Source organism: Trachurus trachurus, assembly GCF_905171665.1.
Source record: "Trachurus trachurus genome assembly, chromosome: 11".
NCBI classification, from domain to species: domain Eukaryota; kingdom Metazoa; phylum Chordata; class Actinopteri; order Carangiformes; family Carangidae; genus Trachurus; species Trachurus trachurus.
In genome coordinates this window covers 9264109-9277186 of record NC_139904.1, presented here as the reverse complement: position 1 = coordinate 9277186, position 13078 = coordinate 9264109, and the positions used below count along the sequence as shown (strand labels likewise).

The window sequence follows — 13078 nt, the reverse complement described above, 5'->3', positions numbered from 1 at the left end:
CTGAAGGGACAATAGAGGTAATGATATCTCCAGGAAGTAACATCACAACAATCGATTCATGTCCATTCAGATCTGAGTCAGTCAGGACGAGATAAATCAGGGTAAAAATGGAATCTTTACAAATTCTTAAGGACCTGACTCAGACAAACTGATCTGCAGCATACATTTTCTTTTTCCTTTTATTTTAGGTGGCATGTCCTGTACAGTGCTCAGCAACCTGCAGGCCCAGTAAGAGGGTCTGTGGTCTCGGTGGGAGCATCTCCTGTCTCCAGCGCTCTTTGTACGTTCTGCCAGAAGACCCCTGTGTGCTGTCCGGCCTGAGACCAGCTAAGGTAGGTGCGTTTCTTTACCAGCTTCCTCATGCGGTGGTAGGGAGACAGCTTCCAGGCCGGGATCTCCTCCAGGAACAGCAGGATCAACACGTCCTTCTGCTCGTCAAACAGACGGAAGCTAAAATAACAAACGTAGACCAGGACAAGACCGGACAAACCAGGTTCGACCAGAACAGAATAAAAGTTATGTATGGGTCATGTTAACCTGCATACGTTTCATTTGGACTTTCTATCAGACCTCTGGACTTATTCATTGAGCTCTGTTATAATCTGTGTGAGTGGTGCCCCCACCTGGCCATCTGGATCTCTCTGGAGCACCACTCGCTCTTCAGGTAGTGCTGGCTGATCACACAGATGGTCTTCCTGCTGCTGTAGATGGCATCTGTAATGTTCTCTATGATGGGCTTACCTGTGGGGACAACAGGATCAGGGCTCACTGGGTTCTGACTTAATAGCACCAACTCATAGACCTGAAGCTTACTTCATTACAGTAGCTACAGCAGATGAAATCTGACAACATAAGTTAATTTCATCAGTACATTTTTACATTACCCCAAAGCTACACTGAAGCTGATCAACATGATACCCACAGTCAAGAATGCCTTCTTTCATTGGAAAAATCTGAGCAGTACGAAATGACACATTTCCCATCCAAAGTCTTTCACATCCTGTTCACCTGTCAGTGCAGCTTCTTATCCGTGATGGTCTGAATTCAATGCAAACATCAGTCTTGCAGATTATTAGACTACCCTTCTCAGTCCTAGAAGAATCAAGTAATCTCAACATCTAAAATACTTAGAGATCACACTTACCAGCTTAGTTCTTATGACTTCCCTACTTCTGAAGGTTTTTGGTGCTGTGTGATTGTCAGACAAGCAGATAAGAAGACTTGTATTTACCTGGTTGGAAGTCTCTGTGGTGCAGACAGAGTCTCCAGCCCTGCTCACCCTCCAACACTGGCAGCATCTCTCTGTAAACCCAGTCCTCATCGTGAACGTTGTAGGAGATGAAGGCGTCATAGTGATGTGGAGCACCCTTCCTCTTCTTTTTTGTGTCATAGAGGAAGGCCTGGAAAAGGTGGAAGGCGTAGACTATCTGCCACCGCAGAAAGTGGTAGGTGAACGATGAGAGCAGAATTAGAAGCACCAGACAAGTGCTGGTAATGAAATAGAGGAAGCTGTAGTCTATCCAACAGGACTGGATGTCAAAGTCCAGCAACTTGCTTCCTTGTTCAGCCACAGGAAAAGAGCACATGTACTGGAAGGCATTAACAACCTGAGTTTGTTTGTTGCTCTTCACCCATTGGATGAATCCAACATTAGAGCAGTCACAGGTGAATGGGTTACTATCCAGATCCAGATATGTCAGCGAAGGGAGGAACTGGAAGACCATCTCATTGATAACTGTCAACTTGTTACTGGTTAAGCATAAATATCTTAGTGCAGTCAGGTTGGTTTGGGCTAGAAATTCCAAAGATTGGAGATTACCTTGAGAAATCTCAAGAACCTCCAGGTTTGGGATTGGCAGAAACAATTCTGGGGTTAAATCCGACAAATCAGTCTCCCTGATTGTTAGATTCTTGAGCTGGTGGTTGTACTGAAATGTGTTTGGATCTGGCGCAGCAGTGTAGACATTTACAGCTGTGAAGACCTCTAAATGTTTCATGGCCTGGAACATTTCAATAGGTACATCCAAGGGGAAGCCATAGTGATAGCCCTCACATATCACTGTGAAAACTTTTAAATTGTTTAAATTATAAAACAGTTTTTGATCACTTTGAAGAGGACTTTTGAAAATGATTTCTGTACTGAAGTAGACTGTGAGGTTTTCCAACTGATGCACCTCACTGAATCTGTCTTCATACTCATATGGAAGAGATACAGTAAGACTTCTCAAGTTTGTCATTCCTTCAAAAGTCTTGCTTTTTACCCTCTTGGTGTTCTTTGACACAATATCTAAATATTTTACAGACTCTAAACCTTTAAAAACCCCTCTTTCAAAAACAGATATAGAGTTTTGGCTCAAATCCAGGAACTCAAGTCTCTGTGGACCTGCACTGAAGGCATCTCCGAATGTCCAGAGCAGGTTGTCGCTCAAATCTAAAACTTTCAGATCATTAAGATTTTCAAAGGTACACCAGTCCAATGTGTAAAGGCGGTTCTTGCCTAGATCGAGATATGTGAGGTGTGTCGTGTTCACAAAATCCTCACAGTCCAATGTGGTGATTTGATTACCATGGAGATAAAGGGTCCTTAGGGAGGAGAGGCTCCTGATGTCATTGGGCACTTTGGTGAGTATGTTTCCGATCAGATTCAGGGACCTCAGTTGTTGCATTGATTGTATTGAACCGTTAGACAGTTCAGCCATGTGCATACATGCCAAGTCAAGGTCATTAAGCTGAGAACAAGTCATAAGTTTCTCACCAATATTAGCAACATGCTTGTAGTACAGCTCCAGCCTTTTAAGTGTGGGTATTTTGCAGACTGTAGCTAACAGACCCTTTTTGAGCAATTTATCCGCATAATTTAGTCTAAGATGCATGAGAGAGTCAAGACTCTCCAGGACATTTTGAAAGTCTTCCAAAGGCATTACAGGATTTTCAGAAATCAGCTGTGTGATGTTCCTCAGTAAACTCTTGTCAGGTATGTCCCATTTCAATCCAGTGTATGGACCAGAACTTGATATGTCTATCATCTCAAGGTAGGGAAAGATTGGTGTTGTGATGCTGAAGGTTTCCATCTTATAATTGTAAGAAATATCTAACACCTTAAGGCTTGAGGGCACATTTAGCTGCAGATCTTTGGACTGAAAAGAGAAAAAATAATTGTACTTGATGTTCAGCTTCTGAAGGTGAGGTAGCTGTAGGATGGGCTGAATGTCAACCACTTGTTGGAGCTTGTTACTGTCCAATATCACAGTACGTAAATTGATCATGAAGCTAAAGGCTGAGGGATGAATAAACTGAATTTCGTTGGATGCGAGGTTAAGCATGGTGAGGTTGGACAACCCCTGAAAAAGATTTCCTGTCAGTTTCATGAGTTTATTTGAGGCAATGCTCAGTGTTGTCAAAGTCATCAAATGGATGAAAGATCCATCGTCCACGTGAGCAATGCAATTACAACTCAGGTCCAAATATTTCAGCTTTGACAGGATACCAAAATCTTGTTGGTTGATCTGTTCAATAAAATTAGAGGCAAGATTTACTGAGCTCACATTTCTGGGGATGTAATCAGGGACAGATTTGAGTTTATGTTGTGAACAGTCCAAGACTACATCAGCTAAGGGATCTTGAGAATACTGGATGTTGCAGCCTTTCAGAAAATAAGCTACATAAGAGTTAAGATTAAGCAGGACAGAAAGAACTAGGACAAGATTCGTCTTTGTTAAATTCAACGACAGACTTCCCATTGTTGGCGTCCTCAGGGTCATCATAGGAATATTTGTTGAGTCACAGTGAAGTGTTTCTGTTACTATTAATGATGGTCAAAGCAGCAGATCTGTAGAGTATAAACATATATACGAAAAAATGAATAGTTTAATTTTTTTTTTTAGTTTTCTTTAAAAAAAATCCATAGCACTAAAATATACATAAAGTGGGGGCCAAAGAGGTCAGCCTAGGTTTAGGTTATCTTTGCTTTGAAAACAGCTAAGCTGCCCCAAAATACTTACAGATAGTACTTACTTACTAACAGTCATTTTCAATACTGATTAATTTTGAGTTTTTAGGTTATAAAGTGGTATTAATTAACGTGATAATGATAATGAAAACAAACATATACTGTATGTATAGCACCTTTCATTCAGGAAATGATCTGCGCCCATTGCTCCTCATTATCATTATCAAAACATGTGTAGAGCATTACTGTCTACTTTTACTTTTACTATCTAGTAAAACTTAAGGGGCTATGTTTACTTCTGCCGTGGCTACTTAACCGTCTAGCCTATCTATTCATCAGTATGTAAAGACTTGACACCTGGAGTGGACTTTTGCTATACTCAACTTCTTTTGCACAAATGTTTGCAAATATTATAAACAACTGGGAACAAGAAAAAGGACTATACATCAGCATGTCAGCAGTTCCCCCCTCTAGCTTCAATTTTAACTTCATACGTTTTAGCAATGCCAACGGTTAATAAATTGCTGGTAATACTCACAGTTCATCTTCAGAGTCAGTGCTGAACCCATCTCCTCCTCTCAGAGCAGTTAGTGAATTGAGGTGAAGTGTAACCGTCACATCTGATGTCAGCCATTTCACTTCCTTTACATTTCACTTGTGTCCTTAGTCTTAAAGCCAGCCACTGTCACTGGATATGATAAGTCATTGTCTGAGATGTTAGAGCAGACAGACTCAGAGCTGCTCATAGATTTCTTCTTCAGTGCTTGTGGTGGATCAGTGGCCTTCAGTACATGACAGAACAAGAATATGGTGCTTCTAGTCTCATTTCAATACTAACAGGAAGGAAATAAATAAGGGTTGAACTGATCTGAGAGTAACAGAACTGCTGTTCACACTTAAATATTTTAGAAAACGTGTTAAAGACTGTGCATCTGTGTCAGTGCATCTGGACAAACCTTGCAGTGGATACTCTAAAGACGTTTCATCTTAAAATCGAGATGATTCCTATTAATATTCAATCTTTTTTAAGCCCCAAAGAGACTTACTGTGATCTGAGAACATTGCTTTACAAACCAAAGAATGGTATAGCCAAGTTCTTTTTTGAGTTTTTTTTGTGTGTGGTCTTTTTCTGTCTGTCTGTAGTTGTTTCAGTTGTGTCAGGACCATCCACCATCTGTCACACAGATTTCAAACCCCAAACACTTTCAAGTGTCTCCTCCATGTCTCTGTCCATCACTCTAATTCAGGGGTGATCAATCAAAATTCACTTAGGTCCAAATGGTGAACATTTCCTCAAGTGAATGTCCGTAACATATGGTGGCCCGTAAGGGTCATATTGGGAAAAAAATGTTGGGTGAACAGGAGAAAAGACAAACCTTTGCAAGATTTGGCAGAAATGTTTTATTTTAGGGCAATTTACTTCTGAATCTGTTTGGCCCACGGAAACCGTAAACAAAACAAACACAACAAAGACGTTCGTAGAGTTTTATTTTGAGATTGGTGTCAAATATAAAGACATTAAATCGGTTTCACACAAGTCACAAAAGTATACAGTTTCGTAATAGAGGTATTGGATTGGAACCTCTGCAGTATTCATGACTTGCCATGGGCTTCAAATAAGGTGGTTGACTTATATAACGCTTTTCTAGTCACTGAGACCACTCAAAGCGCTTTACACTTTTTTTTTTGTCACATTCACCCTTTCACACTCATATTCATACAGCACTGCTCACAGAGAGGCTTTTTTGGAACTAATCATTCACACACATACAAACAAACAGGGCAAGTGTGGGTTCAGTGTCTTGCCCAAGGACACTTCGACATGCAGACTGGGGGAGCCGGGAATCGAACCACCGACCGTGCGGTGTAGTGGATGAACTGTTCTACCTCCTGAGCCATTGTTATGAGACAAGATGGTCTCTTCTTAATCTATTCAATTATGACACACACATAAACACACACAACCTTTTGTATTTGAATGTATTGAGAGGGACAATTCGACATTGGAAGGGATACTGTCCACCATTCATACCATTACTGAGGAGTACATTTAAGAAAAGGAAAGGCTTTAGGATAAGAAAACAGTTAAATGTTTATAGTCCTGTGTTCATTAATAACAGAGACATTTGATATAATTACTACAGCGCAAATAAAGAGTCCAGTACACATTGGAAAAGAAGCTTACATGCCAAGTTAATTAATTAGAATTTGAATAAAACAAACAAAACAAAGTAAAACAATACATGGGTTACTTTTACTCTCCAGCAATCTGTTTGTGTGGATAAAATTCATATAAACACAACAGTGTACCGTGGATGCTGAGACCATGTCCTATTAAAGAAACCCCCCAAACAGCAGGATTCTCAATGAAGTTCTTTTAAGTGGAAATCTGGAGGTTTATTCTGAAGGGACATAGAGATAATGATATCTCCAGGAAGTAACATCACAATACCAACAAGCGATTCATGTCCATCCAGATCTGAGTCAGTCAGGACGAGATAAATCAGTTGGTAATGGGTAAAAATTGAATATTTACAAATCCTTAAGGACCTGAGTCAGACAAACTGATCTGCGGCATAAATGTTCTTTTTCGTTTTATTTTAGGTGACATGTCCTGTACAGTGCTCAGCAACCTGCAGGTCCAGTAAGAGGGTCTGTGGTCTCAGTGGGAGCATCTCCTGTCTCCAGCGCTCTTTGTACGTTCTGCCAGAAGACCCCTGTGTGCTGTCCGGCCTGAGGCCAGCTAAGGTAGGTGCGTTTCTTTACCAGCTTCCTCATGCGGTGGTAGGGAGACAGCTTCCGGGCCGGGATCTCCTCCAGGAACAGCAGGATCAACACGTCCTTCTGCTCGTCAAACAGACGGAAGCTACAATAACAAACGAAGACCAGGACAAGACCGGACAGACCAGGTTGGAGAACAGAATGAAAGTTAGGTATGGGTCATGATAACCCGCATAAGTTTAATTTGGACTTTCTATCAGCCCTCTGAATTTATTCATTGAGCTCTGTTATAATCTGTTTGAGTGGTGCCCCCACCTGGCCATCTGGATCTCTCTGGAGCACCACTCGCTCTTCAGGTAGTGCTGGCTGATCACACAGATGGTCTTCCTGCTGCTGTAGATGGCATCTGTAATGTTCTCTATGATGGGCTTACCTGTAGGGACAACATGATCAGGGCTCGCTGGGTTCTGACTTAATAGCACCAACTCATAGACCTGAAGCTTACTTTATTACATTAGCTACAGCAGATGAAATCTGACAACATAAGTTAATTTCATCAGTACATTTTTACATTACCCCAAAGCTACACTGAAGCTGATCAACATGATACCCACAGTCAAGAACTCCTACTTTCATTGGAAAGATCTGGGGTCTCATTTATAAAACTGTGCGTGGGATCGTTACTAAAAGTGTACGTACGCCCAAAAGCCAAGGTTTGCGTGCGCCAGTAAATATTCAGACTTATAAAACCCTGCGAACGCACACTTGCAAGCAAACTTCCCTTTATAAATCACAGAGTTCCTACAATTGTGCGCAGCTGAATCCGCTTCACGTCCCTCCCTGTACACGCCCTGTTTTAACCCTAGATGGTCAATGCAAACCACCACATGAATGCCATCTGCATGTCAATGAGCCTGACGTGCTGTTGTTCTGTCGCTGTTGTGAATTAGCTGCAGGTGTGAAAGTGGCGACGTGAGGTGTTGCTGCAGCTGTTAACGGCGTCAGCGGCTCAGAGCGCACGCACGCGGTATTGTTTTGGTGCGCTGCCCTCTCACATGCTGGACCCGGTTCGGCACATAGTTACAACAATGACAACAGTTTTAATCTGAAACGAGTTATTAACCATTCATCATGGTCTCCCTCTCCCTCCTTTCTCCTCCAGCAGTGCCATGGTGCAGAATTACGCACAGGGCTCACCGCTGTATTATTTACAGTAATTAGACTGATCGATAAAACTTTGAATAATTAGCCGAATCAGTTACATTCTGAGGAATGATCAAACATGACACTTCTCTTGATAACAAGAAAACAGAATGTAAGAATTGTGCGAACGATTACTGGAGTTTTTTCCCCCAGGGTTTGAGATTTAATTGACTCTCGATCATATGTTAACAGTATCATAGGAACATATAGTTATTTACACCATGTATTTATCCCATGCAGCCGTGCCGTCCTCTCCTCCTCCTGCGCTCTGGGAGTGGACAATATGACGGAGAGACGGTGGTGATTAAATATAGAGAAGGAATTTTGATTTTTAATTTTAAGTTAGATTCTAAGAAGATGTTTCTGAAACACCAGTCCGATGCAAAATAAGGGCGCTGTTGAATTAAATCACCGTGGCAACATGGATCTAACGCATACGGGTTGAAATTAAATGTGTGACGGCCGATAATAAAAACATAATCGTTCTTCTCAATCATCATTTCCTGAGTCTGACTTCAGTTCACCACCACACCGTCTGTGTCGCCAATAGAGATTGCCAGCGTGTCGTCATCATGACGTTTTCCCGGCGGGGAACGCAAAGCATTGTGGGAATCTTTGGCACAAACAAACGCGCCAGACTTTGAATTTGTGGAGGCAAGAACGCTAGTTTCAAATATCTACTACTCTGGTTTGAAGATGCCGTCAACCTGCTGTGTTGTGAATTGCAACAATCGTTCGCACGATAGACAGGGCAAAAAGTTACATTTAGTACCATATAATTATATATACCGTAAAACTTCAAATAATGGCCGAGTCCCAAATTGCCGCCGGTCCCAATGAACCGCCGGGTGTAGCAAAATATTTTTTATATTAGCCCATCCCAAATAAACGCCGGGTCAAACGTTGTTTTTCTGGTTGCCAAAAAATATTCTATGCAAATATAGCGGCTGTCTCTAGACATTAAAGTCGGCCGAGGACCAGCGAGACGTCAGCTGGTTGCTCCTGCCCGGTCTGTCCACTCCTCTCATCCGCACTTCAGCACCTGTCCTGGGCTGCACAGTGTCGGCTCGGCTCGCTCCTCGTTTCAAATGACTTTTAAAAGTAGCGTAAACAACCTACTGTTCTCTGATTACTCATACGCGTATTTAGTTAGGCTACGTTGCATTATTATTAGTTATAGACCTACTTCATTCAATCAACAACAAAAAAAAGGACGGTGGTGCGAGCCAACACAGGTGCTGAAGTGTGGGAGAGGGGGAGAGGAGTGGAGAGACTGGGCGTCCGCAGGGTTTTTGCAACTTGCGGCGGATCAAGGAGGGCGGAGGACCGACATGACGGGGGGTCTCAGTCTCCTGATACCTGTGCGGGCCAGGACCGCGGAGGTCAGCGAGACAGAGAACGAGTCCGCCCTGGCCGTATTTACAGTAATGCCTTAAAACGCACGTATCATTCCACCGCCGCCTGCCGCCACGGAGTGAAGCCTCTTTCCCCCAGAAGGAGGTCCAGGTTGAACACTATTAATAAACGCAGGTCCCAAATAAACGCCGGTTGATTTGAGCGATTTAAGCAAATAAACGCCCGGGCCTTTATTTGGTGTTTTACGGTATATGGGTGCTGGAAGTTGGGCAGCAGGTTAATGTCAGCGGACCACACCTTATGTTTATAGGGATCCAGCCCTTTGATTGTCTTTATTTTGTCCTCGCATCGTTTCTTTGCGGCTGGATTTAGTTTTAGGCGGTATGGTTCTTTGTTATTTTCCTTTGCCCGCTGCATTGTGCCAGTTAATTCTGTTTTTTATTGTACTTTTGTTATTATTTACATTGTCCATGTCTAGCGCGCTATGTAGATCGGGGGAAATTGGCCAAAGATACCCACAATCCTTTGCGTTTCTGATGACGTTGCCGCCCAGTTGGTCACGTGTCTTGGCAATCTCTATTCCCCTTTTTCTCCAAACCATGCGTACGCATGGCTCAGAGTTTGCTTGGAGCTGCGCACATTCTCCAGTCAAGTTTGTTTTTTATAGATCACAACCTTGGCGTGAAAAGTCACGTACGCCACTTTCAGCCCCGTTTTGTGCGTACGCAACGGTTATAAATGAGACCCCTGAGCAGTACGAAATGACACATTTCCCATCCAAAGTCTTTCACATCCTGTTCACCTGTCAGTGCACCTTTTTATCCGTGATGGTCTGAATTCAATGCAAATATCAGTCTTGCAGATTATTATACTACCCTTCTCAGTCCTAGAAGAATCAAGTAATCTCAACATCTAAGATACTTAGAGATCTGCACTTACTAACTTAGTTCTTATGACTTCCCTACTTCTGAAGGTTTTTGGTGCTGTGTGATTGTCAGACAACAAGCAGATAAGGAGACTTGAGTTTACCTGGTTGGAAGTCTCTGTGGTGCAGACAGAGTCTCCAGCCCTGCTCACCCTCCAACACTGGCAGCATCTCTCTGTAAACCCAGTCCTCATCGTGAACGTTGTAGGAGATGAAGGCGTCATAGTGATGTGGAGCACCCTTCCTCTTCTTTTTTGTGTCATAGAGGAAGGCCTGGAAAAGGTGGAAGGCGTAGACTATCTGCCACCGCAGAAAGTGGTAGATGAAGGATGAGAGCAGAGTTAGAAGCACCAGACAAGTGCTGGTAATGAAATAGAGGAAGCTGTAGTCTATCCAACAGGACTGGATGTCAAAGTCCAGCAACTTGCTTCCTTGTTCAGCCACAGGAAAAGAGCACATGTACTGGGGTGCATTAACAACCTGAGTTTGTTTGTTGCTCTTCACCCATTGGATGAATCCAACATTAGAGCAGTCACAGGTGAATGGGTTACTATGCAGATCCAGATAAGTCAGAGCAGGGAGGAACTGGAAGACCGTCTCATTGATAACTGTCAACTTGTTACTGGTTAAGCATAAATGTCTTAGTGCAGTCAGGTTGGCTTGGGCCAGAAAATCCAAAGATTGGAGCTTAGCTTGAGAAAGCTCAAGAACCTCCAGGTTTGGGATTGGCAGAAACAATTCTGGGGTTAAATCCGACAAATCAGTCTCCCTGATTGTTAGATTCTTGAGCTGGTGGTTGTACTGAAATGTGTTTGGATCTGGCGCAGCAGTGTAGACATTTACAGCTGTGAAGACCTCTAAATGTTTCATGGCCTGGAACATGTCCATAGGTACATTCAAGGGGAAGCCAGCGTGATAGGCCTCACATATCAATGTAAAAACTTTTAAATTGTTCACATTATAAAACAGTTTTTGATTACTTTGAAGAGGACTTTTGAAACTGATTTCTGTACTGAAGTAGACTGTTAGGTTTTCCAACTGATGCACCTCACTGAATCTGTCTTCATACTCATATGGAAGAGATACAGTAAGACTTCTCAAGTTTGTCATTCCTTCAAAAGCCCTGGATTTTACTCTTTCGACGCTCTTGGTCATCACATCTAAATATTTCACAGATTCTAAACCTTCGAAAACCCCTCTTTCAAAAACAGATATAGAGTTTTTGCTCAAATCCAGGAACTCAAGTCTCTGTGGACCTGCACTGAAGGCATCTCCGAATGTCCAGAGCAGGTTGTTACTCAAATCTAAAAATTTTAGATCATTAAGATTTTCAAAGGTACACCCATCCAGTGTGGAAATATGGTTTATGCTCAGATCGAGATATGTGAGGTGTGTTGCACTCATAAAATCCTCACAGTCCAATGTGACAATATAATTTTTTCCTAGATCAAGGATCCTGAGGGAGGAGAGGCTCCTTATGTCATTGGGCACTTTGGTCAATGAGTTAAATTGCAGATTCAGGGACCTCAGTTGTTGCATTGATTGTATTGAACCGTTAGACAGTTCAGCCATGTTCATGCATGACAAGTCAAGATCTTTGAGCTGAGAACAAGTCATAAGCTTGTCACCAATATTAGCAGCATAATTGTAGAACAGATCTAGCTTCCTAAGTGTGGGTCTTTTGCAGACTGTGGCTAACAGACCTTTCTCAAGCCATTTCTCCACATGAATTAGTGTGAGATGCATGAGAGAGTCAAGACTCTCTAGGACATTTTGAAAGTCTTCCAAAGGCATTACAGGTGTTCCTGAATACAGTCGAGTGATGTTCCTCAGTAAACTCTTGTCAGGTATGTCCCATTTCAGTCCAGTGTCTTGGCCAGAACTTGAAATGTCTATCATCTCAAGGTAGGGAAAGATTGGTGTTGTGATGCTGAAGGTTTCCATCTTATAATTGGAAGACATTTCTAACAACTTAATGCTTGAGGGCACGTTTAGCTGCAGATCTTTGGACTGAAAAGAGATAAAGTGATTGGAACTGATGTTTAGCTCCTGAAGATGAGGTAGCTGTAGAATGGGCTGAATGTCAGCCACTCGTTGGAGCTTGTTACTGTCCAATAATACAGTACGTAATTTGGGCATGAAGCTAAAGGCTGAGGGATGAATAAACTGAATTTTGTTGTCTCTCAGGCTTAGCATGGTGAGGTTGGACAATCCCTGAAAAAGATTTCCTGTCAGTTTCGTGAGTTTATTATACTCAATGCTAAGTGTTGTCAAAGTCATCAAATGGATGAAAGATCCATCGTCCACGTGAGCAATGCAATTAAGACTCAGGTCCAAATATTTCAGCTTTGACAGGTTGCCAAAATCGTGTCTGTTGATCTGTTCAATACAATTAATGCAAAGATTTACTGAGCTTACATCTCTGGGGATGTCATCAGGGACATATTTGAGTTCACGGTCTCGACAGTTCAAAATGACATCTGCCAAGGGATCCTGAGAATACTGGATGTTGCAGCCTTTCAAAAAATAAGCTTGCAATGGGTTAAGATCAAGCAGGACAGACAGAAGTAAGATGAGATGCGTCAGCGGTAAGTTTGATGACATGGTTGGCGTCCTGAGGGTCATCATAGGAATGTTATTTGAATCACCAGACAAGTGCTGGTAATATATAGGAAGTGTCTCTGTACTAGTAATGTTGGTCAAAGCAGCATATCTGTAGATGACACACATATAAAAGACAAAGATAACAAAATTATTTATCCCTTAAAGGAATAGTTCCATGGCAATCCAGCCAATTCATAGCACTCTGATTCGTGTAAAATATAAATAAAGTGGGAGCCAGGAGTTTAGCCTATGTTATCTTAACAGCTGGTTCAGGCACAGACAGGCTTACTAACACTCTAACTTCATTACTGATTGATTTT

The 13078-nt window shown here is 42.2% G+C and overlaps 2 protein-coding genes across 2 annotated transcripts; both read right to left on the bottom strand.

The window, feature by feature from the left end:
- Positions 1–209: 209 nt before the first annotated feature.
- LOC310993798 (toll-like receptor 13) lies at positions 210–2666 on the bottom strand (the record flags this gene model as incomplete). Its single annotated transcript, XM_083982277.1, has 4 exons — positions 210–450; positions 624–741; positions 1232–2068; positions 2567–2666. 4 exons carry the CDS (start codon positions 2664–2666, stop codon positions 210–212), a joined length of 1296 nt encoding a protein of 431 aa, XP_083838403.1.
- A 3908-nt stretch (positions 2667–6574) lies between these two features.
- LOC310993797 (toll-like receptor 2) lies at positions 6575–12779 on the bottom strand (the record flags this gene model as incomplete). Its single annotated transcript, XM_083982276.1, has 4 exons — positions 6575–6815; positions 6986–7103; positions 10259–11075; positions 11952–12779. 4 exons carry the CDS (start codon positions 12777–12779, stop codon positions 6575–6577), a joined length of 2004 nt encoding a protein of 667 aa, XP_083838402.1.
- Positions 12780–13078: the final 299 nt, after the last annotated feature.